Consider the following 27,462-nt stretch of genomic DNA (forward strand, 5'->3'; position numbering starts at 1 on the left):
CACACTGAAATTAATATTTCCTTTTTGGGAGCAGAACACTCTGTGCCTTGTACGGATTTGGAAGTCTTTTGCTCCCCCAGCCCCTCAACTCATCAATGCTGCTGTAAAATGATCTGGCTATCTTGGAACAAGGGATTTATTCTTCTGCATGATTTTAGGACTTGATCTCCTTTCACATGCACAGTCAGCAGTTTAAAACACACTCAGGAGAATTCTGTATAAACTTGTGACTTGGCATGTGAAGTTTGGGCTGGCAGTCCATTGATGTTTTAAAAGCAAGTGGTTTTTTCATCCTACTTAAGCATATATAATTTAAGATAGTTTCAAGAACGCTTTTTTGTTTTGTCATATAATTTGAACAATTTTTGTTTTTACGATGAAGCTTTGTGTCTAGTAAAGGTAAGCTGTATGTTCTACATGTTTTTTATATTACTAAGTAGAATATAGTAATAATATTAACAATATTATTAACTAAAACGATATAAATAGCTTTTTAGTTAGTAAGTCCGCTCTAGTAAGTAGGCTAATTCTGCTGCCTTCCAGATTCTGATACACGTCCTTCCCCAATGAATCTTGTGTCATTTGTCTGAGTATGCATCACTTTGGATTAATTTGCAAAAATGCAGACTGCACGCACTTTCACAAAATCCCCATTGCAGACTCTCTGGTGGCTTAACTTTTCAGTTACTATCACATAGTGTGAAGCCAGACAACTTGATAGTAGTTCCTGAAAGGGATGATACTAAGTTATGTAGAGCCTATTGCATGTCAAGTAACATGCAAACACTATAGTCAGTATTTACAGGTAATGCAGGATACATGCCTCGTTTGCCTTATGTGGGTTACTACCCATTTCGATTTCTGCAATGCTTGTAAGATCTAAAAAATCTTGAAATAGCCTTAGTTTTGATTCTGCCACGTTAGAATGATAAGTATAGTTGGAATTCAATTTCTTGGAAACCTCTCAGTGACTCACAAGAAAGATGTTAGGGGATTTTAGTGCCTCTGTACTTTGGTCTAGGACTATACGGTCTAAAAGGAAGGCTGCTTGGGCTGAGGATATCTGGTCTGCTTTCTTTGTAGTAATCTGCAAAGGTTTTTTATGTCATAAGTCTTTGTAAAATCTCATTATTTGCCTTAAAATTTGTCAGTGAAATTCTTAGCTGTATCTATACTGAACAGATTCAACCTCTCAGCTTACTGCGTGCTTATAAGACTGTATATATATTGTGCTCCCAGCTGATTGTAGTGTGGTCTGTTGAGGACAGCAGGGACTGTGAAATTTTACTGAAAGGACGTAGAATGTTTCCTTTGGGCTTTGTCTGGCAACGAGCAACACCAGGAGGCGTGATGAAGAAGAAGGAGCCTGGCTTAAATACAAGGAAAGTTGTAAATATCAAATGTGAGAAAGAAGAAGAAATTCAGGGAAGGGGAGAGAGTGAGAAGCAGGAGGTAACAAGCAGACATCTGGGAAGATAGGGATGGGGGAAAGAAATCTAGCAGCAGAAGTTGGAGGGGAAGGGCAGTGTGTAACTAGGTCAAGAACTGCCATGTTAATGAGGAATATAGGAACAAACAGGAGCAATGTGCTCGAAAACTGAGGATAAGAGCAGAAGTTGGGTGGGAGGAGAACAGATTTGTTTTATTAAGTTAGTGTAATCAATAGAAAAATAGGAAATGCCTTTACACATGGCACGTTTTCTTCTCTGGGGCGGCAGCAGTTTGCTCACTTTATGGATGTTAAGGCTTTTTTTAAGAGGTGCTAATTTGAAAGAAGGCTGGTATATTCACAAAGCCATATTTTCATGCAGGCTGCTGGAAACTGAGGCAGGGTAAAGTCTAAGGCTAAAACTACTGCAGAAGTTAGGTGCAAAGGCCAGATCTGGACAAAACACAGAGCCTGATTTTGCTTATTTAGGAGAGCAGTTACATCTGGGCATATCCAGGGACCATGAGGTTTGTGCCAGAAGAGGAGGAGAGACCTGTAAGCAACTGGGGGAGATCTACAGACAGTCTGCACCCTTGTCCCTGTGAATTGCCTCCAGCTTGCTTAAAGGTTTTGTTTAGAAAGGCATTAAAAAGAAATGGGGGGAAAAAAAGCCATACTAAAATTTCCTTTTAAAATGTTCTTAACAAGTGTAGACAGGAGTGTAAATTTGCACAGATTCATGTTTCACAGCTGAGACTTTTCATCCATTAACAGGCAGCTTACTATTTATTGTTGTGTGGAGTCACAGCTTCAGATAGGAATGTAATCACAGTTTAATTAAATCAATATAAATATTTAAAGGGACCTTTTGTAGTTTAACCGGTTTTGGGCCTAGTAGTGCTATATATTGCACAAAAAGCTGGTTGAGAAACCTCCTCTAAAGCCTCATAATTTATTTGTAATACTGTACCTAAGATATCTGATAGTAATCATGAGCTGAAGTTCAAAGGCAGACAAGTGTGATGCTCCCTGGGAAACGAGAGGCAGCAGCAAAAGGAGAACAGGTAGAAGACATAGTGAAAGAAAATAAAATGTTTGTAGATTTTTCTGAGGTAAAAGTATGGGGACCAGATGAATCTTGAGTAGCTTTTGCAGACTAGGCATGTTGCACAGTCAAGCTTTCATTAAATATGGTTTTCTGTTTTAAATTAAAAAAAAAAGTAACTAAAAGTATTTTCAACTCCACAAGAAAGTGAGAGTTTGTAGACATGTAATATATTTATGAGGTAAACTGATGTACTTGGGGAATAAAAAGGTCAAGGGTTCAGAAAAATAACCTTTCTGTTTTCTTGGAGTCAAAATACCTTCCGTGAAGGAGGACTGCAGGATCAAGTACTGGACAGCATGTTATCTTGGTCGGGTTACATGTCCTCACACAGCTGTACTCAGAATTAAGCGCAGTGAAAAAGCTTTTATAACGCAAAAGGTGGCTTTAACATGATTTGTTTTCTTGTAGGATGTTCGCAAGTCCTAGGATGGAGAATCAGTTTCCACCATAGGGAGGGCCTCAGTTTTGCTGCTGGTTACCTTGATGTAATTTCTAAGGAATTCCTTTGATTTTAGTATATTACCATATATTTACACTATGATAAAGAGAGCTTTTTGAAGATATCAGTAATGTCTCTCTGTGTCTTGTCAGTTCAGCTGAGTAAATCACCACTGACACGACAAACTGCACCAATAATGTTGATGTATAAGAAAAAGACCACTCCCAAAGTGAATGTTGTCACTTATAGACCATGTACATGTGTCTGCCAGGCTATCTAAAGCAGAGATTGATTTCCTGAGGTGCAGGAATATAGCTCTGTGTGAGAATGCACAAAGAAAATAGGTAAATTGACCAGGAGAATACATTAACAAAGGTGTAGTCTGCTCAGTGCTGCAGTCACTTTACGAAAAAGAAACTGTGCAGAGCCCAATCTTGAAATAAGTTTGTATTTTCTGAAACTCTTCTGGTTTCATTCTCCCTTGATTCCAGAGGGACTGCTATCATGAGCTAAGGCTGTCTGCTTGGCAGCCGAGAAATAGGGACGAGGCAACAGTAAAACGGCAGTGTTAATTTAACTCTCCGCATTCTCTAAACATCCAACTGAGATGAAGGTTCAGCATTGCTGTATGGCCGATCAGTGTCTTAAGGTTTCTGGTAAGGAATGGGATTTTGATCGCAGAATTCCCATTTGCAACAGCTGAATATATATGTGCCTAGTGAGCGTATTTTTTTGGTTCCTTCCCTGTTCTTCCTCTGGCCAACTCCCTTATGGGGCTGGGTGAGTGGCTGCAGGCAGATATGTCTTTCTCGCATTGCTGTAATTGCCTTGAACAGACATCTTGTTATAGAAGGTCTTCTGTCAGGGTCTGTGCTGAGATAAATTGACAGGGATCCGGAGTGAGTCTGGTGAATACAATTTAGTTATTGAGAAGAATGGCAGCTGTGTATGATGCATACAAAACACTTGATTTGTCTCAGCCTACGTTTTGTTCAAATATGCTGGGGACTAATGGAAGAGGAAGTTTATTTCTCCCCTCTTTGAGACACAGTGCAGACTTGCTTTATCTGGCTCGTTGTTAAATTACCTGTGGAAAAAAAAAATATAAATTTAAATTACATGGAAAAGAATTTTGAGCGAGGAGATTAGAATTTTCTTCTAGCAAATGACTTGGGAAGTTGGAGAAGCTTTAGTTTACTGAAGTTAAATAATTCCTGGTTGATGTGGAATAAATGGAAGACGTTTATTTACTGTGAGTGATGCTTGCGTACAGTGGTATTAATGTCACTTTCTACTTTTATAGAATCGTCCTTTGAAAGTGTTGTTAAATTATCAGCTTAAGAGCTGAATAGGTTGCAGCAAAATTGATGCAAATTCCTAAAGTAGTTTCTGAGTGCTGCTGGCTCCGTATAATTATTAGCTTACTGAGTAATGTGATTGAGTATGTACTTTGCACAGTGGGTGCATGTGTGATTCTCACAACTTAGATAATGGGATTTGTTTACAGAGAGGATGCAAGTTAAGCAAGAAATATTTTTTAATTAACTTTGAGATTACAGGGTCTGAACCTGAACCTCTGTTGTCTCATGTAGTTGCTTTCATGCTTTACCAGTTCGTATATACAGTGACCAATGAAGTTTATATCTGCTTTGTGGAGAAGTAAGTGCTTTCACAAGCCAAGAGACTGGTGCTCTTGCTTCTGAGTGAGGTAAATGTAACTCAGCTGTTCCTTGTGTTGGGAAAATTTGTTTTTTGTTTGAGCTGTGGCACAGGAGTGTGACAGAATACAATTTTTTGTTTAGATCTTAAATCAGTCTCATCTGTGCGTGAATAAAGAAGTATACATCACAACCAAAATGGACTTCGTCTGACAGCAAAACATACCTTGTAACAAAACACAAACCATTCAAGTAGGGGCCTGATGATGTTCTTCATTAAGCATGTGCTGATGTGATAAACTCCCTGAAGGGGATTACAGCTGGAGAGAGTTATTTCAGTTGCCAGACGCAGATGTCTTAGAGAGAAGTAGCTTATCACCAGGAGGAAGGTATATCTATTATATCACTCCTCAAGGGTGAAGAAAACCTGTACACTTAAAGAATTGGACTTGACAGAAGTTGTAGCAAGCCACCGTGTCTTAATTTAAAATTTACATCTGCTAAATGCATCTTGATGTAGTCTTTTGAATGTGGCATAAAGCAAATGCTTTTGCTTTGGAAGCAGCCACTGGGATAATATGGGATGTCCTAGCTGACGGGGTTAGCAGATTCCTTTAAGGATTTTATGAATCTCAGCGTCAGACTTTGGAACCAGTGAACTTCTTTTTTCCATCTGGGAGGTAGACTCAGCCATTGCTGCATGCTTTTCCCAAAACTATTTCTACTGCAAGGTTTGTTATCTGATGTTTTTAAAACAAATTAAATAGTGAAAATGCATCTAACAAACACTGGAGGACAGCTGGTATATTAGCAGAACTGTGTGAAGGTGCTGAGGTATAAAGCCAACAGTTTTCTATATCTACTTCTTTTCTTCGTGAGGAAGTTTGATGTTACTGACTAGTTGAGAAAAGCCTTATCTTGCTCTGGAGACTAGCTGTATAAATTAGGTGCCAGAAGTTCAACATTGCTGGGAAAGAATCCAAACTTGTGAAGCTGCTGTGCCCCAGCCCGCTGAGTTTAGGTGAGCAATTCTCTTGGCATGTGCCCTTCTTTTTTTTGTTGTTGGCTTGTTTTTTTTTTTCTCCTTCTCCCCATCAATCTCAATTACAAAGCTTTCCCTTCTTTCTGCGCTCTTAAGCCGCATCCCTCAGAAATTAGAGCTCAGAAGTTTGACTTGGTGGAGTTTTAACAGTAGGTGGCAGTGGACAGCAAATCTAAACCAGCTGGCTTCCTGCTCCTCTTACATTGTTGCCGTCGTGCCGATTTCTGACAAACTCTCTCTGAAATTACTGCCTTAGAAACAGTCTGAGAATCAGGTTCACCATCTTTTTTTGCTGAAGAGTTAAAGGGGTTATTAAAATATAAACGACTGGCAGGTACAGCTTTTTTTTTAATTGTTACAAGGTATTGCAAAAGGGATGTTGCCTGATGTCTCTTGCCTGATAATCCTCCTAGTTGTGTCAGGACTGTGAAAGATGACTTGACGGGTCTGGAGGCAGTTTTAGGCAGGCTAATAGGGAAAAGGATAAGAAGTTACTGTTAAAATAGCTTAGATACAGCAATGAAGGAATTAACTGAAGTTTTTGAGTCTTAAGTAGCGTGCTGAAGGCATGAAATACAGTGGTGCCTTCCCAGCCCCCTTCTCGCCATTTGTATGATAAGACTAACGACAAGAAAAGATGACGCTATTGATTTCTGCTGACTATTATTACCACTCTTGTCTCTAATATCTTTCTGCTACTGCAAGTTTCTGTGGTTCAGATCAAGTAGATCTCTTGTGGAGAGAAGAAGAATGATTCTGCTACATTTTTGTTTGGTGATTATTTTTTTTCCCTTTTCTTGGATGCTTTTCAAGCAATTCCATGAGTATTAACTTCCCTGGGATCCTTGCTGTGACTCTTCTAGGGAACTGTGGCCAAGAATAGTGGGAACAAGGAAGGAGGTGCAGAGCTTCAGCTGTCTGTGCCGTTGGCACCAGATCCTGCAGATCTCCTCTTCCTTTTCGTGATGGCTCTGCCCATGCAGGACTGAGAACTGTTGCCCCTTTGTGAAGTCCCCTGTGCGTGACACGGTTACCTCCAACTGCTGGCACTCTGGAGATTGAACCTGGTCAGGAACCCTCATGTGTTTCTCCCTGCTGTGTGTGTGTGGGGGAAACCATCTACTCCCTGCTCGTAAAACCAACAATCCTTCCTGTAATTAATAACCTGTTGTGGGGAATTCATGTCGTGCTTATCTAGTGAAATCATGTCTGAATTGCTGTAAGAGGCAGCAATGTGGGATGCCGTAGGGAAAGTAAGAAATCCATAGGGAAAGAAAGCAATGCTGCTGAGATATGCACAGGCAGTTTTGACCCTGCGTTACCTGCAAACCTGGCGAGTGTTATCTCCTCTGTTGGAGGGAAGCTGTGACCTAAAGCGCATGACCAGATGGCACCAAGAGCCTCCACCACAGCGGGTGAGTCACAGAACCTGGACAAAAACTGCAAAAAAATAGGTGCACCCCTTGAAGCTTCATTTCCTTAGCAGGGATGGGGTTGTGGTTTTGTGTGGAACCTTGTAAAAATTAGAAGTTGTGCCAACAGAGATGTCCATGGGTTGACTGGCAAGAGGCGTGCACTAGCAAAATATAGGTACCAACGCACATGCACACATCTGAAACCTCTTTTCTGGGTGATTTTTTTATGTAAACATTTCCAAGTTTATTTTACAGGCTTAGAAATCATAGAATCATGGAATGGTTTGCGTTGGAAGGGACCTTAAAGACCATCTAGTTCCACCCCCCTGCCATGAGCAGGGACACCTCCCACTACACCACGTTGCTCAAAGCCCCATCCAGCCTGGCCTGGAACACTTCCAATTATTACTCTAATATTCTAATTATTATTAGAAATAATTTGTGCCTGTATTTGGGGCATGCATTAAAAGATCCTGCCCCTTATTTTATCCCTTAATAGCTAGATGCTCCTAAAAATTCAGCAGAGTTTTGGGGTTTTTTTTGTGGAAGAATTTTTTTTTTTCTCTGCTGCCACCTGTTTTTGCCCTGTAACATTTTTATCTCATGAAATTAATTCAAGAGTTTGAGTTCAAAAACCCACCAAATGAAAAGCAGGATTATAAACCTTTGGTGGGTAGGTTGATGAATGTGTCCGGGCAGTGGAGCCGCAGGTGAATGGGGGCCATGGGAAAGCGCTGGTATTTACAGCAATGTTTAAAAATAGAGGTGTTGGCTCGACTGGTGGTATATAGGCAGCGTCTATAGGTACCGGGGAGCGCGCCCGCCGGAGCAGCGATGCGGGGCTTTGCTCATGGTTAAGGGTGGCTGTTTCCAGCCCTTGAGTGAAACCACCACAGAGGCACGAACCGGCGGCGGCTGGCGCTGCCCGGCGGAGTGGGTTGTCCCCGGGGCGCGGCGGGGCAGGCTCGGCTCGGCTCGGCTGGCGGAGAGCGGCGGGGCACCGAGGGCCGCGGGGCCGTGCCGTGCCGTGACGCCACGGCGTTGCCGGGAGACGGCGCGCTGTTTTCGCCAGGCGCCCAATAGGCGTCGGGGGAGGTGATGTCATACGGCCGGCGCCGCCGTCTCATTGGCTGGTCCTGGCGGCGGGGCGGGGACAGACCGGGGGCAGAGGTCCGCGGGGAGGGCGGCCAGGGCGGCCCCGGTGGTGGGGCCCCACACGGCGGGAGGGCGACTCCGGGCGGCTGCCGCTGCCGCCTCCTCCCTCGGAAAGAAAACGTACCGTGTATGTGGAGTTAAAGGTGGTCACGGCCGCGGGGAAATGGCCGGACTGGACCCCCCCGGCCCGGCCCCCACCGCTCCCCCCGGTGGTTCTTCCGAAAACGAAGCGCTCCCGGAGCTGTGAGCCGGGGGCGGGGGAGACTTTATACAGCAGGTTTAAAACAGATGCGAGACACTTCTGGGACGGGTTTTAAATATTGTTATATTTCAAAGCGCTGTAGTAAAAAAAAAAAGTGCCTTGATTTTCTTTGCTGCAATTAGGCAACTACGAAAATAGCTTTTTGAGCTTTCTTTGGCTTCCCCCGCCCCCCAGCTGCAACAGTATTGTATTAAATAATAATTGATTATCGCATAGGAGTTGCCAGGGGTTTTATCAGTGCTGTTAAAGTTTCTTTACAGCTTTAGAAAAAGAAGTGTTTATATACAAATTAGGTCTGAGTTTTGTTCTCCCTTCATCTGGCAGCTTCTAATCCTCTTCCCTTTTATCCTTTTTAATTACTGTGAAGATTTTAATACGAGTAGGAAAAAACAGATGGAGCTGGTTTTCCTGCAGAGAGAGCCCTGTAACGGTGCTGATTTAGCATACTTTCCTTCCTTGAGCTTTTGAAGTGCTGCTAGCAAAGTACCTGGGTTTGAAATGCGTGTCCCGCACTCGGGAGTGAGGGGTATTTTTTTCAGGGTAGTTCAGGGAAGGGAATATTTTTTTCCCCTCTTAAGAGGCTCTAAAAGATTGGTGGAGTTGGTTTTTTGGACAGCCCAACCTTAAAGCCTGTAAAGACTTTGTTCTGGCCCCTCCACGTTGTTCTGGGAGGTTTGAGTTGGTCGCTGTAGCTCGACTGCCAGGTCCCACTAAAAATAGCAAAAAAAGTAAACTGTCCCTTGAGCGGGGATGCTAAATTGGTGCGCACACGAAGCGCTGAAGGCGGTTACAGGCAGGACCATCCCTTTGAGGCACAGGGACCGGCGGATCAGACTAGGGCAGGCTCCAGCGTTAAAGCCGGAGCCCGGCCCGCGCGCGCTTCCCCGCTGCCCGTCCAGGGAGGCTCCGTGGAGAGGGACCGGTACCGCCTGTGCCCCTGCCCTCCGCGGTGCCTGGCGTGTTCCGCAGGGCTGTCCCAGGGTGACCCGTGGGGACTCACATGGATCTCGTACTGACGCAGCCCCCCGCTGCGTCCCGGCACTGGCGGCGGGAGGGCTGACCCCCACCGCACCGGCCAGGGAAGCTGAGCTCACAGTCGGCCGGCAGCAGGGACGGCGTGGCGGCTCCCCCCGGGCCGGGCACCCCCGGCGGGGCGGAGGAGGCGGCCCGTCCCCCGCGGGAGCCGCGCCGGCCCCTCCCGGGGGTGGGCGGCGGGCGGGGCGCGGCGGCTCCTCCTCGCCGGGCCGGGGTTAGTTTCGGAGCGGAGCCGGGGGCGACGGCAAGCGGCGGGAGAGCGGCTCCCGGTGGGAACAAAGCGGAGGGCGGGAGGCGAGGCCGGGCCGGGCACCTCCCGCAACAGGTCTCACCGCGCGTCCCGGCGGCAGCGTAGGCCCTCCGCCTCCCGGGTCGCCGGTCTCCCGCTCCGGGCGGCGGGGCCGGCACCGGCCGCCCCCATGCGGTTCGGCCCCAAGATGATGCCGGTGAGTCCCGGGCGAGCAGGGCCGTGGGGGATCGCAGTGGAGCGGTGGGGGAGCCCAGGGACCCTCCCGGGGGCGCGGAAAGTTGGAGCGGGGCAGCGGGAGGGAAAATGGATCTTGCGGACGTGGAGGGGGGCGGGAGGGCGACCCTTCTTCCCTCCCCTCCCTCTTTCCTTTTCTCCTTCCCTCCCTCCGCCCAGCGCGGGCTCCGCGGCCGCGCAGGGGCTTCCCTTCCCCTCCCCTCCTCTCCCGGCTTCCCCCCCGCCCCCCATGGCTTTTCCTTTTCTTCCTCTTTCACGCCGGGATCAACTTGTTAGACGGGCCCGCTGGAGCAGAGCCAGGGTGGGGGGAAGGGGGGGCCGCGGGGCCCCGGCAGCACCGCGACGAGGCCGCCGCCGGCGGCGGGGGGGCTCACAGAGCCCGGAACCTTCGCCCCGCTCACGGGGGGAAGAAAAGGCTGCCCCGCTGGGGCGGCTCGCTCTGCTCCCCGCAGGGTAAACCGGCAGCTCCTCTGAATCCTGCCTTTGTTTTTTTTGTTTTTTTGTTTTTTTTTTTAATGGTATGAAGTTCTTAAAGTTGGCTTGAGCCGTGCCGCCTCTGCTGCTTCTGGTGTGTTGTAGTGGGGGTGGCTTTGTTTTCGAGTGCCTGGACTCTAAGAGGAAGATGGTGTCCATGTTGTTTACGGCTCAAAGTGATGAGGAGCTCTCGGGGGTAGGTATTCCCATCCCCGGCTGGGAGAGTTTCACGAGCTGTTCGCGGCTCTGTGTGTGTTAAACCTGCCCTGTTCTGGGAGGTGTCTGTGGTTTAACACTCTCAAAAGGGACAGGAAGGACCATCTCCTATCGGAGTTTTAACGTGAATTTTAAAACTGCACCGGTTCTGTCAGCTGAAGTTGGATGAAAGCATAGCACAGCAACTTTGCTTAGTTTTCAGCACGAAATACGTGAAGGTGATGACGTAAAATACTTAGTTTCCTTAACAAGTATGCCTGACACTGAATACCTGGTTTTGCCAGCAGAGATGCCCCATGAAACCCATAATCCCTTGTTCTGAGACTGGAACATGTACAGAAAATCCCAGCAAGTTTTAATACCTGCTTAGTCCAAGTTGAAGGTGCTTTAAAATGTTCTCTCTGCCATCTTCCCCCAAGCGATGCAGCCTGCCTTACCACACTTGATACTGCATTGGTAGTCCTTTCAACAGAACTCTTTTATTAAAGAGTATTTCCAGTTTAACTCTCACAGGAGCTGACTGAAGCACGTGAGGAAAGAACCGTACTGGGAGGTGAAACTGGGAATCCGTGCTGGAAGGATATGGGCGTTTCAGGGATGCTAGTTTTGCTATTGGTGTGAGGTTCCTTCTCTGCAATTAGGAGGAATAATGACTGATAATTTGATCTCACAGAACACTAGAGAAGGCTGGGTGACTATTGCTGTAACTAATGAGAGAGGAACAGACAGAATATGAGCCCAACTACAGAGGAAATAGCCAATGTGTTGTGCAACTGTGATGTTGTCTACCTATGAAAAGCTAAGAAAAACAAGCAGTAATATAATAAGGTGTTAATTCAACCCATGTCAAAACCGAGTTAGGTAAGCACCCTCATATAACAGCGGAATCTCCAAGAGATGCTGTTGCTGACCAGTTCCTTGTCACTGAGCTCAAATAAAGGAACAAACAAGCAGGAGCAGTCTTATCCCATCAGCGTTTGCAGGTGACAAGTTCCGGAGTGTGCATCAGGATATGCGTCTTCATCGCCCTGGTGGCACAGACTTTTCTTTGGCTGATGACTCAACTCATTAGTGATTCTGTTTTTTAACCCATAAATAAAGGGATACAGCCTTTTCACATGGTGTTTACTGTGAATAATGAAAGATTTGTGAAGGTTGAATGTGGCTAAAGGAATTAAAAATATAAGTATTATGAGCATTAGAACTCTAATTCGCCTTTAAAAAAAACCCACCCAAAACCCTGAGTTTTAGTATCATCTTCAGAGGGGTAAGATGTCCAACAGTTATATTAAACAGTGCAAAAGGGTGTTAAAATGATGCTGTGATCCATTGGCTGTAGGACAAATAAACAGACACTTGACACTTTGAAACCATTTTATACTAAATATACTCACGTGAATCCAAAAATGTGGAAAATGCAGTGCCAAAAGTAATTCTTACTATTTATCTTTTTCTCTAGGTTTCTACAGACTTCCTCATCTCTTCTCTGTGTTTTTTTTTTTTTTAAGACCCTCCCCCCACCCCAAACTAATTCTCATTTCTCTTTATAAAGATTTTGAAAGAGTTTGGGGTGGGAAGCGGAGGAGGAGGAGGGGTTAGGATATCTGAGTGCCCTTTTATTTATGCACTAATGAGGTGTTCATGGACTTGAGTATCTTTATCTGGGTTGTTTGAATGAGAAGTAGTAGCTGGCCCTAAACCATCTGCAAAACGTTTTGTTTCTTGCTTAACGTTTCTTACAATGTCTTTCTCTTTCCCACCCGCCAAATAAAATTGTCTGTAGGAGCTTATAAGTCTCTGCTCCAGGTCCATCTCCCTTCCTCTCCAGAAGGTAGCGTGGAAAGGAGGAGGGCAAACAACACAGGAGGGCTGGTGGCCCCAAGAGGGGAATACAGCAAGCGTGAGCCCGGCCAGGAATTTACCTCTGAGTAGCTGCCAGTGAAAAGCCTGGAAACTGCTGTAGCAGCAAAACTACTCCTGCTCTTGGGAGACTACCCTGAAATGGGAATGTTTTCCTTGCGGTGATGACAGACAGGAGCTAAACTGCTGCTGTAACCATATGTCAGGACAATGGTATTAAAAGTCTGCATAAGGGTGTAATATGAAGTAATTTGTGTGTAGCTGTACTGATGAAGGTAATAACAGGGTTAACACTGGCAAGCTATGTGGAGTCTCACCTTTCATCTGTGAAGGCTTGTGGGAGTGTGACTGGTACTGTTAAGTAGGGAAAAGGAGCTGGAAACACTTTCAAAAATAGCATATTTTTCTGTGGTATAATTGGTCTCTCCCTTATTTTACGTTATTACCCTAAAAATGAGCATGTATTGAGAAATAATTTGCGTCATTACGCGTACTGGATAAATGGCTTTTCACAGATAGTAGGAAGTAACACAGATTGAGCTACCCTTTAATGCCCAGTGAAGTTTTTGCATCAAAACCCCTTGATGACCTAGATGAGGTTCCATTTTGCAATTTGTCTTATGTGCAGTAGTTATTGGGAGCCTCCTTGAAATCAGGATGGATCCAGACGTGCAGGTACATTGTTAGGGTTAGGGACTGGAGAGTGCTTAAATTCCTAAATCGGTGTTGCCCTCTGTCATCAGAAATTACTTAAATTTCTGCAGTGGAAGTTTCCTGATAACCATGCATTCTTTTCTATTCAAGTTAAACTTTGTTTAAATGTAATGCTGCAACTTTGATACCATGAGTTCTGCTTTCCTTCGAAAGTCTTGAATGCCTTATTCCAAGTGGTCTTCTCTGAGCTGTTACGTCCAGTGAGCGCTGGACTTTAAGTACATACTTTCATTGCAGAATACTCGCTACTTTGGGGATGTGTGTATTTATATTTTTTTCAGGTGTATTTTTAATGTTTAAAAAAACCTCCTACAATTAAAGTTGTTTTGCTTGTTCCATCAGTCAGTTAATTGGAATTGCCATATGGATTCTGAATGACTGAAATAGCATATTAGTAGCCCATCTTGGGCAGTTTTCTTGGGAAACGCTTTTCCTGCTGCTTCACTAAAGAACTTTTGACAGAAATTAATCTCTTTCGCTTTGTAAGATGAGCAGCCCTAAGTTTATAAACAAACAGGACCCCCTGTAGAGTTTTAACAACTTGTTATGATACCAATAAGTGATCTATAGGATCTCAGCCCCATTCCCTATGGTCTTTTAATTATTTAAGCTCCAGTCGGGTGTATCAATCATTAAAACCATTTTTCTGGTCTGCCTGTGTAGATTTCAGTACACGAATGGGACTTCAGACTGAGCTCTTCTGTGCGTAAGCCTCCTATCTTCATCTGATTGAAGTATTTAGTAGCTGTTGTGCGTTCTTTTAACTGAATTTCGATTTTATATTAGTCATTTAAAAGTTTTAATACTGTGATTGTATTCAAACAATTTAATGTATTCAGCACTTAAAGTATGTTGTCTAGAATGCTGAATAAAGCTTAGGTGATTGTTTTGCTGAGCTTTCTTACCTCTAAATTTCTCCTACATCTAGCACTTCTCTTGTAGACTGTGACCTGTCATTATGCACACTAGAAAATATTGCCTTGACGTTCCCAGAGAGCTCTTGTTTTGGTTTGGGTTTTGTGTGTTTTGTTTTGTTTCCCCCCCCTCTTTCATGTTGTTACAGCAAGATCTATCTTTCTTTTTTTCTGTCCTGTGAATAATTGTTCCAGGAATAGTTTTAAATGCATTTAATTTCTCGAGGTGACTTTTTTAATACCTTAGCTCTCCGACTGCAATTTGTGTTATGTTACGCTGCAGTGTGTTAAATATCTTTGTTTCTTTGTGTGGCTTTTATCAGAAATGGGGGAAGGGAAATATTACAAATTCGTACCAGATCAAGCTGTAGAGGCCATGGGAATAGCTAATTATGCTGCTTCTGATCTGTTCAACAGTTCAGGGTGTGAGTGCCTCGTGGGGCTCTTGCGTTTACTGTTTCAAGGGCTAGTGTGCAGCGATGAAGTTTGGGATGGGTGGATAATTCATAGGATTTCTCCTTTTTTTTTTTTTTTTTTCTTCTTCTTCCTAGTATTGCCAAACGGGATCTCCGCTTTATTAGCAAGCAGGCCTGCTTTGTGAGATTAATTTACATGCAAGTCAGTTGGACTTTAAAAGAGGCAGGTATAAAGGTTATTTCATCAGAATAAACTAGCAGAATGGCAAGGTGCCTAGCATTCCTTTCCAATTATTGATTAAGTAACCGTCTTGAAAATGCCCCGTTCGTCTAGCTGCCGTCCTTGTTACTAGTTTGCCTCGGGGACTCTCCTTTCTCTCCCACTGTGCGTGTTATTGAGCTTGTTTAATTATGGGCATAGTTCTGCCTTGATGCTGTACAGTTTCTCTGAAGAGGGAGCTGGATAACCCCGAGGAGACTGACTCAAGCTGCCTCCCATGGCTTGGTGGCACAGCTGGAGGAGGGCTTCTGCGTGGGCCTGCTGATAACAAAGGCACCCCCAGATCCTTTTAATCTGTGGGTTTTTGACTTGCTGTGAAGTGTAAAAACTTACTTAGTGCTCTGGAAACTGGAAGGTGCTCCTATTCATGAGGTAATGAGCAGATAAAGTCTTCCCTCTGCTCTCAGTTCTATTATCTTTAGGCCTGGTTTCTCTCAGCTTAGTCACTTGTGAGTCAAGCAGTGTCTTTTTGATCCTCAGTTCTCAAACAGTCCGATGGTATTGTGTGTAAAGGTCACTAGAAATCCTGGACATCATGTGAAGTATACTTAATTATCTTAGTCACTGTTGCTTAACTGTTTTAGAGGTTCCAGGCTTTTCTGTGAAACGTGAAAGACCTGAAACATTGTTTAAAATAGTGTTAAACAACTATTGCTGTAGTTTGGGATAAAGGTTCATGGAGAGGGAACTGTAAGGGAATCTGTGAAAGAACATCAATCATGACATTGTTGTGATGCTGGACATGTTAAAAGGCAGAAGCCAGTCTTCCGCTTGCTTTTGCTATTTGCTTTTTGTTAATCATTAATATTCTGGATCTTGCTGCTGGTGTTTAGAGTTAGTCACGCATGTGTCCTCACCAGTTGTTGCACCATAGCAATGGCATTATGTGGGTGTTGAACCCAGTTGTGTATAAAGGATGAGCCAGCCCTTTGTTTTTTTGTTGCTGTGGTGTTAATACTAAGAATTTTATTACTGAGATGATAACATCATTTCTGTACCAATTTCTTCTATGCTACAGTGATGCTTGCAGGTCTTAATACGATATGATCCTTTGATAGATGGCTGTGTGCAGTGCTTTTTATTGGCACAGGAGAATTAGGGGAACACTTAACTGCCCTTTTCTTGAGTTTTTTAAAATCCAACACTTTCATCTTTTTTTTTCCATCCTTTTGCAAAGTAAAGCATATACACTTTAAAACCAAACACTGCAGTTGTCTCTTGTTCTGCATCGTTCTCTGGATTATGAAATTGATTCAGGAAGACCTTTATCTGCAATGTACCCGGGTTATAGTTGTAGTACCCAAACTCAAGTGAAAACAGGGACGCTTTCACATTGCTGACTTGAAAGCTTCTGACATTATTTTGCGTTGTTCAGTATCAAACATCTGGTCTGTAAAATACTAACTGCTACGGATCAGAGCATTTAATAAAGAGAGCGGAAGCTGCAGGGAGGTTAAGCCACTTGTTAAAGGTCATGCAGGGAGTTCAGCCTGGGATTTGGGAGACCCGTAGAGTCAAAACAGCTGGTACATTGTGGTACAGCTGGAATACAAGTCTGTCATATCCAATGTAGGTATTAAATGACCTTGCTTAAAGTAATTACATTGCCTGTGCCCCTACTTCTGCAGGGTTAATTGTGAATGGGGAGAGAACCCTGATGGTAGTTCATTCTGTTCCATGCTTGAGAAGAGTCCCCAAAAGAGGTGCTTGTTCATTTGTTCATAAATACTTTACATGTGTGTGAGGGCAATGTTCCCGTTTCACTGTTTAAGGCATATCTTGGATGTATGAAGTAGCATGTGGGTTTTGTTTTGTTTTTTTTGTCAAATAATTTAGGAGATTTTACTTGTCTTTTGATACTTTTCTTTTGTGAGGCTTAACTGCTTAAGGAGCAATTTAGATCTAAGCTTGGATTACTGTTTTTCTCTATTGCAGTGGAGTGTTAAATCCCATTGTTTCTTTAAATTGAAAACTAAGGAAGAGTCTCTGGAGTCATGTATTTTTCTTACCTTCAGTTTCTTCTGTCCTTTAGAAGAGGAAAATTCATATTTTCTTAGGTTTTCTTCAGCAGGTTCTCTTTGAATGCTGTCATTGTTACCCGGTTTGAGCTCTGTGCTGCACCAAACCACCTGTGTGCTATGGTGCTCCAGTGGAGTGGCAGCCAGCCAGGTCTGTGAACGTGTCGCAGCCTTGCAGCATGCAAATACCGAGTTGGAAGACCCCACATAAGCACTGGTGTAGAGTATCCTTCTTGCCTTCTCAGGGTGTGGAGGCGTGGCCTTCTGTAAGGTGACTGTCCCCTTCTTGGGTTTCAGTAACCACAAGCCTCTTCAGCAAGACACACAGGGGTTCCACCCCCTTATTCCTTAGTTTTGCTGGACAAAGTTGAAGTTGTGCAAATTGGCTGGACTATCAAATCACACAGAAATGCACAGGAAGGCTCTTACTCCCTGAAGCTGGGGCTCTCATTCAGCTCTTTGTGTCATGCCTGTGTGCAGTTATAAATCAGTGGTAATTTCCTTGCTGCTTGAGTGTGGTGGCTTGTCTGGTGCACTTTTTTCTTTTCTTTTCTTTTTTTTTTTTTTTAAGTGCGTGCAAATACCTTTTTTCACACTGCTCTCCTTCCTACATAAATATATGATGCCCTGAATGCAGAGCCTCACCCAGATCAGTATCTAGGCCATGCAGAGCAGTGATTGATGGCTCCTGCCCTGGCTTCTCCAGGAAAATGAAACCCATTCCTGCCATCTGTGGGCATCCTGGGTCTGGATAGACCCTCTAAAGGATGGGATTCCCAGAATTTGTTTGAGGTTCTTTGATCTCAACTGTGGTTAAGACTCTGTGTGTCTCAAAATAATGAAGTGCTCAAAAAAAACGGAGAACTGACATAGCAGGCAATATGACTGATTTCTGGCTGCAAAAGAGGGAGGGAGGGAGGTGTCGCTGAGTTGTGAAAGGCAGGGTGTGTAGGGGCCAGGCAAAATACTCCAGACCTCCTTGGAGAGTGCCATGAAGGTCTCTTGTGAAATACCAAAAACGACAAAGTGACTGTGCCACGGGTCATGTATGAGCCGTGTTTCTTAAGAGCATTGCCCGCTTATCATGCTGCCCCATAGCCACTTTATCAGTGGTAGCCACGCTGTGCCTTCCAGCCTTATGAGAACAAGTTTTACTACAAGTAAGGGTTTGTGTGGGGAAGCTATGGAAATGGTACTGCATGCTTCTTGTCTCTGCATCGTTTTTCCTATGCTATTGTATGTAGGTCTTGCCCACAAGGCCTTTTGCAGTGTGGTTTCCCAGTGTTGCACAAAACCATTGTTATTTAGAGGGCTTCTCTTGCAAAGCAGTTAGTGGGCTTGGGTTAGAGAAGTTTTCTACCTCCAGGGAAGCAGACTGGGTGGCCAAATAGTAACAGGCTGGGGGGAACAATTTCTGGAGTTCTTGGGGAAAAGAATAATATTGATCTGATTAAACTTTACTCTGCTTAATTAATTTAAAATAGCTGTGACATCACCTCAGTGACCACCGTTTCACATGAGACCATCTGCGAAGATCACTATCATGACTTTGCTGGTGACAACATGCAGAGCCACCCAGCAAGCCTGCTGCCTTGCTCTGATGAGCTGCTCTCCCTTCCTTTGCTTCTCAGCTGGCGTGTCTGCCTAGAGCCTGGTATTGCCTAGAAAGAGCTCTGGGGAGTGAGCGGCACTTAAATAAAACCTGTCAGACAGTGATCAACTGTACAATCTGCCACCCTTCTGCAGCTTCTGTTATAGTAGCTGAATGTTTCCTAATGAAAGTTAAAGCATGTAGAGCTCCACATTACAGGAGCAAAGGTTAGATCAAGCGAGGAGTGCTTGGTGGGCTGATGGCCCGGCTGATGGGACACGATTTCTCCTTCCCAGTTGTGCTGTAAATCTGAATGTACATACCCCACTATAATTTGGTTGACTAAGACCATCTGACCATCCATCATTTCCAGTGTTGGAATAGACCCACTGGTCCCTTCTAACTTGCAAAATAACAAAAAAGATCCATCGCTTTTGATGCAGAAGCTTAATGAGTCTTTCGTGCCAGTTGAATGCATGCTGTTGTAGTGTAATATTCTTCAGTATCTGCACAGTTACTAACGACTTCCTGTGTGTTTGCAGCCCAGAAGCGGTAGGACAAAACCCCTTCTTTATGGCTTTGAATAATAACTTCAGCTGTTGTCAAATAGATGTGATCACCAAGCACGGGCATTTCGTGCCGGTTGTCTTTGGCACTGCTGATGGCTATGTTGGTTGCCTGCATTGCTGTGCATGGGCTGCTTGCGCTCAGTGTACTGGCTGTCATCTAGATCTGACAAGTCAAGGTCATTCTTAAAGGTACACTTCCATTGCAACAGGAGTGTGTTCCCACCCAGAACTGATGGTGAATTGGAATGAGCTACCCTTCTGCACAGGTATGGTGTGACATTACGCCTAATTAATTTAATAGTAGGATGCTGCTCAAATGGATGGTCTTGTTTCTTTGGTTTCCATCCCCACCCAAAGCCACGTGTCTTTCGTAGCTTCCCCTTGAATTTAGTAAGGATCTGGATGACAGTTGGGTGGGAGGAAATGCTGCCTACACTAAAGGCAAAAAGCACCAAAAAGGCTTATATGGTGGAAGTGATTTGCCATGTGGCTGCAGAATCAGACACAATGTGGGGCTGGCGTTGAGAAGCTTGATTCCGTCAGCTAACCTGTAGTAGGCAGGTGATACCTTATGCTTTCCTGAACCTCCATGTTGTCTTGAGAGCTGGTAATAGAGGGGAACTTCTCTGGTAATAGAAAGGGAGTTTCATTTTTGGGTATTCTTACTCACTGTGAGGATGAAGTTGGACTAACACAAACATATATTTATCCTAGTGAGATTGAGATGCTCATATAGCAGGAAGCCTCTGCTTCCTGGAGGCAAGTATATAGGGAAGCTGGAGTCGACCTTGAGAGCAGTAAAGCATCCAGACTGTTATGCTATGTGGTCTGAAATTCCTGGTTTGGGTTTGTTTCTTTTTTGCTTGTCCTGAAGATAGATGGCTGGACAGCATGTTCTGTGGTTGCGGCATAAAGGAGATGTTGACCTGCGGTGCGCTAAAATACCCCTGAATTTCGCATTGTAGTAATGCATTTTAGGATATCAGACTGGTCGGTCTGTAACACAGGACAGCCCAAACAATATATCCCGTGACTTTCCCCACACTTAGAATTACTTATGTGGTTAAAACATGTGTCATTGTTTTAGATGCCAGAAATGGTGTGTCCTCTGACCTACCTGTGCGTGCCATGAGCATTTTGGTTTGTCATAGGTCTGTTTCATGGGAGGTAGGACACAGATTTTGGCAGCTGTTTTCCTGGAGGAGTGACTAATGTGATGTAAGGAGTAGTATTTTCAAAAGCGTTTGTCACTGAGCTCTATGAATTTGCTGGGATTGGAATAAAGCAGTGTTCTGTGCTTTTTTTCTCACTTGCTACATGATTTGTGCTGCTATTAAATCACAAAGCTTCTTCTCTCCTGTTCTTTTTTTTTTTTTTTTTTGTTAAACTGTTTGAGATAAACATTGACTCAAAAAAAAGAAAAAAAAAAAAAAGTCCTCCGTTCTGCTTGAATACTCGCCTCCCCCATGGGTGCTCCCAGGAGCACAGCCCCCTGTTGCCAGTAAATAGCAGGTAATACGTTTGCTTGTGAGGCACTTGTTGCGTGATAAACGTGGATTTGGCTTGCATGTTCTGGTGGGCTGCGGTCAAGTGCTTCCTGGTGTGAATGTTGATCGTCTTTTTATTGGTGAGATTATTGTACTTTGTCTGGAGAAGAAGAAAATGAGTATTTTTATACCCTGTAAAGAGTTGGTATCTTAGCTAGTGGGTGGTGTGGTGTGGGTGGTATATGTGCCAGTTTACTCTGATAGCCTGTTTTGTTTAGCTCTAGGTTGTGTTAAATACGCTTTCATCCCTGACGCGGGTGTAACTTCGCTTTTCTCCATGAAGGGTCCTGGCTTGTACGAAATCTTTTTTGATTACCAGGAAAAATACTAGGCTTTCTTTTCACTGTAAGAATATACATGTGTCCTAAAGGACTATTTTGAGAGATGTAATTCTCAGGTGTCCCAACAGGCAGCACTTAGTATGGCTTTTTATTGGCCTCTAGCCACCTAGGAGTCTAAGAGAACAGTAACGCTTATTCCCAGTGGGGGGGGATGCAAAGCTCTAGAGCAGCAAGAGCAGCTTAGTTTCCTTTTATTTTCCTTTATTTAGTTGTATGTGTGGGGGGTTGTTTTGTGTGTGTTTGGTTTTTTTTTTTTTTTTTTTTTAGTACGAAGACTGCCTCTGGGTTTGATGCAAGTACAGAAAATTGAGATGATTCAGGCTTAAGCTTGAGTTCATAACCCTGCTCCTTATGCTTGGATGTTGCCTTGGCTTTAGGCTCTTTTTAGGTGCAATGTGTGTTGCGATACTGAAGAATTGGAGGAGGAGCAACTGTAAACCCCTGTGGTTATGTTGTACGAGTTAGACTGTCATTCTTTTCCACACCATAGTACCTATTGTAATAAGTACGTGGTATCATTTTTTATCGTCCTGAAAACAATATTAATAGCTTTCTCCTTGCGTACCAAGTGTTTATAACTCAGTGCTGAACGCAGAAGATGAGGCAGAGTCTGCCTGAAGGGGCAAGCCTCCAAAGACCCAATTCTCCTTTGCTGACTCCAGGAGGAGGAGGAGCGAGCTCCAAGTAGGACACCATCGGTACAAGTCCAAACACCATGTGTAGGCTTGCTTTTCTGCCAGTCAGCTTGCAGTGGGTTTTGGTGAAATGTCCAACAGTGCAAAAGTGGTGGCTCTAAGGAGCTATGAGGACGGATTTGGGGAGAAAGGGGAAGAGTAGTTGGGGTGGGTGTGTGTGTGTGGAAAATGTTCACAGGTGGCGATGGGAAGAGAGCTGTGAACGTGCTGCCATGTGGTACAATATGAAGAATGTGTTCAGGGTTTGTTTACCCTAAATTCCTGTAGTTGTTTAACTAAATTGGTGCAAATCCAAGTATGGATTCAGGTCTGAACAGAATGAGCTGTACGTGATGTGTTGGCAGATGTGGATGCTCAGTAAAAGGCTGTGGTTTCCTACTGAAATCAATTTAGTTTATATATTTTAAAAAAACAAACAGGCCTGTATCTTTTAGAATGTTTTCTTCTACTTAATGCTGATGTTGCAATACATACCCACAGTGCAAAAGTATAAGTGGCTTTAAAAGCCACACTTGATTTGAGACGTTCTGGCCTTTAGCAATATGTGGTAGCTCAGCCAAGGAGCATGGAGTGTTTTGCTCCTGTGCTTAGTGTTCATCCAAAATAGTGAGCTTTGTTTGCATAGACCTTTCTGATGCCTAGCTTACGGGGAGGACTTTTGTTCTCTTCTTGTATATGAGAATGACTGAAGAAAAACTTCAAATCGGATAACGTAGCTTGGTTTTGGAAGTCTTGTTTTGGAAAGATCTCTTCTTAATGACCTTGTGCATAATACCCTACTAAAAGAGGGGGGGATGTGGGTTAGGAATCCTGTATTTACCAGTCCTGACAGATTTCACAAAATTAAAATCGTTAACCTAAGATGATGATGATTTTCTATAAGGTTTGGCAGGAAGATTGTACTTGCGTCTTCCTCATTTGTAAGTCTGAACTGAAGCACTGAGTTCTGTCTTTGAGGTTGCAGCCTGTGAAGTTGGGGGGGTTGCAAACCAACATCCATTAATTTCAGATGGTACCGATGCTTGGTCAGAACTCAGACTGTTTTCCTTGCAGCTCCTCAGATTCCCCTGACGATGATTCAGATGCATGCCTGATAGTGAGATGTAATGTGGTGTTTGTGCTATAACGTTTGCCCGGTTTAACTTGTGTATACCAAAAGCAGATGGCTTTCGTTCCGTTCTCTCTGCATTAAGGATAAGAGGGAGAAAAAAAGGAAGGGGAAGGGAAAGCTTCCTCTTTGCTGTTTCCAGCTCTTTGTCCCCATCCCCCCAAAAGTGGACATGGATGTATGTCGTATTTGAAGTCCTGGAAAAAATTGACATTTTTACCAAAGATAAAATACAAATACATAATAAACTTATCCTTAAAATAAACTATACAAGCAGAAACTACCGTGCCTTTGAGAGTAAAGGCTCAGTCTTGTTTTCTCCTGTGATACAATTGAAAGGGAAAAGGGCTGTGCTTTATATAGACTGGGAATAATCTGAACAATCCCACGGTGCTTCCTACTGTACTCCACCTACCTTGCATCATAACTTCCTTTCTCATATTTATGGCCAAAAGCCAGTACAATATAAACGGAGTAGTGTGTGCAGCGGGTGAGATGGCAGGAACCTAACTCCTTGCCTTTGGGTGTGGCTATAGGCAAATATTAAACTTTACTCTGCATTTCTCTTGAACCTAGCTTTATTGAACAGCTGAACATGAAAAGGATTGGGGATAGCAATCATCCCGTGTGCCGGTCTTCTAGTAAGTCTGTTATAATCTTTTGCTTACCTTAATCTGCAGGTTACAATAAGGGAGCACGTTGCTTGCTGAAGGACTGTTTCAGGGTTCTGAGGAACTTGATGCGAAAGAATTGCTGAATTACTTTATTATTGAAATATACTTTGCGTTACATGGCGAGCTGTAACTATGCACTAACTCAGAATGCTGCTTCTCAGAAGCACAGGGAAATGTGCCGTTGTGCAGGCTGTCTTCTGTTGTTTGGAAAGTTGCATCAAGTCAGCAAAAATATCTATTTTAGCAGCTGATTTCTTTGCGGCTATCTGGGAAGGTGCAGAATCAGTGTTCCCAGTAGGTAAGGTGTAAGACTTCCATTTAAAACTCTTTGTTTGGAGGGATTTTGTATTTATCAGGAAAGACTCATTTGTGGTTAAAAATGTAGGTATCAGGTCTGCTGGTGGAAGCAGTTATTTCTCATTTCTGTCATTTGTACTTGAAATTTGATAGTTAATCTATTCGTTCTAAAATGTTATGCTGCTATTTTTTTTTTTGGCTAACTAAAATTACCTTCTAAATATATTTTAGTTCAGGATGTCAATTACACTGTTGCAGTTATTTTCTGTCCCACGCAGTGTTTGGAAAAAAGCTATTTCAGATACTTGTGAAATGTATTTTCTGTACTGCTGTATATTGCTGCTGTGTAACCACACTGTGGAGAAAAGTCATTGAAGGGCGTGCTATGAGGTGCTTTTTGGAGGCTTGTTTGTAGAGCGGATCAGGTGTACATGCTGTCCATGTTGTAGGAAGATATATTGTCTATGTTGAAACATTTGCACTGTAATATAAGAGGCGTAACTCAGGTAACAATAGAGAGAATATTACTGCAAAGCATTGCATTGTCAACCTTAAGAGTGACTTTTAATGCCTCCTTAAATATGAGAGGTAAGAAAATCTGTTATGCAAGCTAAGACCATTATTTAGCTGTGTTATGGAAATATAAAAACCCCAACACTAGTATTGTGTGGTTCAAGGGTATTAGGTTTCAGTCTAAAATGCAGAGAATATGGAATGTGCTACAGAATTATACTATTAGCTCTTCTGCAAGGTAATGAAATGAATCATGATTTCCAGAGGCGGTATGCTTGTTTGGCTACCAAATAATGTTCTTGGCTCTGTCATTGCCGCCTTATATGCCTCAGTTTCCCTGCCTGTAAAGTAGGAAACTGCTTGCTTGTGTCACGGCTTCCTGGTCATAAGATCCTTTGAAGATGAAAAGTACTATGTGAATAGATGCCGTAGTTTGTATCGTGTATTACGTGCTGTGCAGGAAGGCTGCATAAAGTTAGGAATTCAGCAAATGGTGAAAAGCAGGGTTGAGTTAGGGATTAGTTATTTTTATGAATTCTCTACTTGATTATAATACTTCATAAGGGTCTGAGTTTTGCTCTGGTAGATTGTTGTCCATTGTTGAAATCTTATGATCTGAATCAGATCTTTCACTAGAAACTGTTGGGGGGAGGGGGGGAAATTTTGTTCATCCTTTAAACTTGGGTAGTTTCGGGAATTAACAAAGTCTTTTTATTTTAATTTGCATCATGCACAATAATAGAGTTTTCTTCTGAATACTTGCATCCTGAATAATTGAATATTATTAGTATGTTACTTATAAAATGCCCAATTTGACAGCCTTTTAAGACCTTAGGTGTGTGATACCAGTTTTATAAAAAGTAAGGGGTAAGAGAAGTCTGATCTTTACAGAAACACCATCAAAGCTGAAAAGTAAATTGCACTTCTACTTTTTCCCCCTTTTAATCAATAATTGAGGCCTTCTGATGTAAGGAGAAAATTGATATGAGGTCTTTGATATGAAATGATATCTCATTGGATGAATGTGAATTGTAAGGCATGTTTTTGCTGAGATTTGTATTCCAAATAGGTTTGGAAGCTGGTTTCTGCGTTTTTTTTAATACAACAAAGCAGGGGTCAAAATGTGGTGTGGTTATAGCCTAGCACTTTCAGTTGAAAATTTATTTGCAGATGTCGAGACCTGTTACGTTGTATTTAATATCAGTGCAATTGTATGAAATGATCCTGTTGATAAGCTTAGCAACAAATGGGTCAGATTTGCAGGCAAATGTAAGACCATTTGGGACTGACGTGCAAAAGAGAGGCAGATTATGAAGTGGGGTGTGACTTGCAGTAATTGATGCCCTGATGTTTGGTTGCTTTTCTTACTGCATTCTCTTCCTGTTCCTGGGTGTGTTACAATCCAGCCTTAGTGGCTGTAGTTGGAGGTGATGCTTAAGTAATATGGGTTTGAACAAAAAGATCTATTTCGTGCTGAGAGGACTCAAAGCAGTAATTCATACCAATTTGGATTTTCTTAGATTTGTCTTAGTGGCAGGCTTTTTTGAGACATAAAGTCTGTCTTCATGTTTGGTAGTCTGCTTTGCTATTCAGTTGTTTGCAGGTCACGCGTTGTAGCCATTCCTTGCAGAAACCATCTCTCACTTTAGCTTATGTGTCCTTGGTTGTCCCTTTGATGCCCTCGGTGCATCCGATCGAACTGCCTCATTTGGTGGCTCCATAACTGCAAACTTTTATTTTCTGAGCTCGAGCGGAGTCAGCTGAAATCTGTGATGTGATTTTTAAAAGGAACTGCTTCATAGGTACCCAACGCATCCCTGCTTTCTTGCAAGTATGCCACGGTACTGGAATGCTTTTACATTTTAAAGCTTTTTGGTACCTATAAACAGCGAGTACCTCTTGGTGAGGAATGGTGGGGAAATCTCTAGTTTAGAACTTAGCTGGGGACCTGAGTCCTGTTTAAAGGTGCTCAGCCTGTGTGTTGGGCATTCCTAAAACTCAGTCTTTAAAAGTCTAAGAGAGGAAGAAAACCCCTAATCCAATCTGGAATTGTCAGATATTCCAGTATTTGCCTGGATGCCATCTTTAAAAGAACTACAAGGTCTGGCTGAGGTCTGTCTTTTTTTTTTTAATAAAATCTTTCATTTATGCCTAGTTTGAAACTGATTTTTTTCCCTTTTTCCTTTTATCTTAATTCCTGGATACCTGTATATAGCTATCTTGACATCTTTGGTTTCAGGGAGGAACAAAAGACCGCTTTATGCTCTAGCTTGATGCAATCTACAGGATTCAAACTTCTGAACAACGTGTCATGAGAGCATTCTTGTTTCCTTTGTTTTTCGCTGCTGCACAGCAATCAAACAGCAACATAAACTGGCTGGTAGGGTGGTTAGTGTTGTGTTTGAACCGTTCCCAGGGGAAGGATGACTTCTTGGGATCCCAACGCGAGGTGGTGCAAGCCACAGCAGCCACCGGTGGTTACGAGCAGTGCCGAGAAGCCGTATCAGGCTTTTGGTTCACACCAGCTGCTTCACCTTTTCCAGCCCTCTCTGGGGAGAGAGACATCTTTGTGATGGATACTCTCTGCTCAGTGCTTGCCCTGGGCTCAGACATGGCCAGGCGGACCAGGCTACACCAGAAGACCTTGCAGATACGCAGGCAGTGGAGCAAGCAGGACTAGCTCCTTGCCTCTCCCCTGCAAGGTGATAAATGTTATAGCCATTTGGGTGGGAGAGGAGGGACACAACTACTTAATGGACTTCTGAATCATCTGACCATTGTCCCTGGAGCTAAAGGGAAGTGGGATGAGGTAGCTGTGAAGGTCATGTCAATTTTATAGCCTTTTAGTTGCTTTAGACTCTCTTAAGACTTTGAGGTGTGTTTTTAGGGAATTTGCAGAGTTTGGTTGCTTTATTTTTTTCCCCTCAGGTCCTAGAATACGTGGGATAGAGATAATGCAGACACTACCAAGTCCCAGAAAGGGCCCTCACACACCAGGTCTGAGTGCTCTTGGCTTAATGTGTTAGTAATTATCCTGAGCATTGTGGGTAGAAATGGCAGCTCATGATCCTTCCTGCGTAGTTGTCTCTATTGGTAAATCCTAAGGATTAACAACTGGATATAAACAGGCACACTGAAGGGTGAAAGGCCCTGCTAGGGTCAAATTAGGTCTGCTTTGTGTATAATACCATGGTTTTTATAATTTTCT

The 27,462-nt window shown here is 43.5% G+C and overlaps 1 protein-coding gene across 2 annotated transcripts in view; it reads left to right on the forward strand.

Annotated features, from left to right (window-relative positions):
• The first annotated feature begins 9,759 nt into the window (after nucleotides 1-9,759).
• TP53BP2 (tumor protein p53 binding protein 2) overlaps nucleotides 9,760-27,462 on the forward strand; it is a 50,125-nt gene continuing 32,422 nt past the window's right edge. Inside the window, exon 1 of one of the 2 annotated variants that reach the window (XM_074579037.1) lies at nucleotides 9,760-9,989. In XM_074579037.1, coding sequence (XP_074435138.1) covers nucleotides 9,963-9,989 — 27 coding nt within the window. In that variant the 5' untranslated portion in view covers nucleotides 9,760-9,962. Of the gene's footprint in view, nucleotides 9,990-23,241; nucleotides 23,412-27,462 lie in introns of those variants that run through there. The other variant, XM_074579035.1, reaches the window with a different exon arrangement.

The sequence above is a fragment of the Larus michahellis genome, chromosome 3 (assembly GCF_964199755.1).
Source record: "Larus michahellis chromosome 3, bLarMic1.1, whole genome shotgun sequence".
Classification (NCBI taxonomy): Eukaryota; Metazoa; Chordata; class Aves; order Charadriiformes; family Laridae; genus Larus; species Larus michahellis.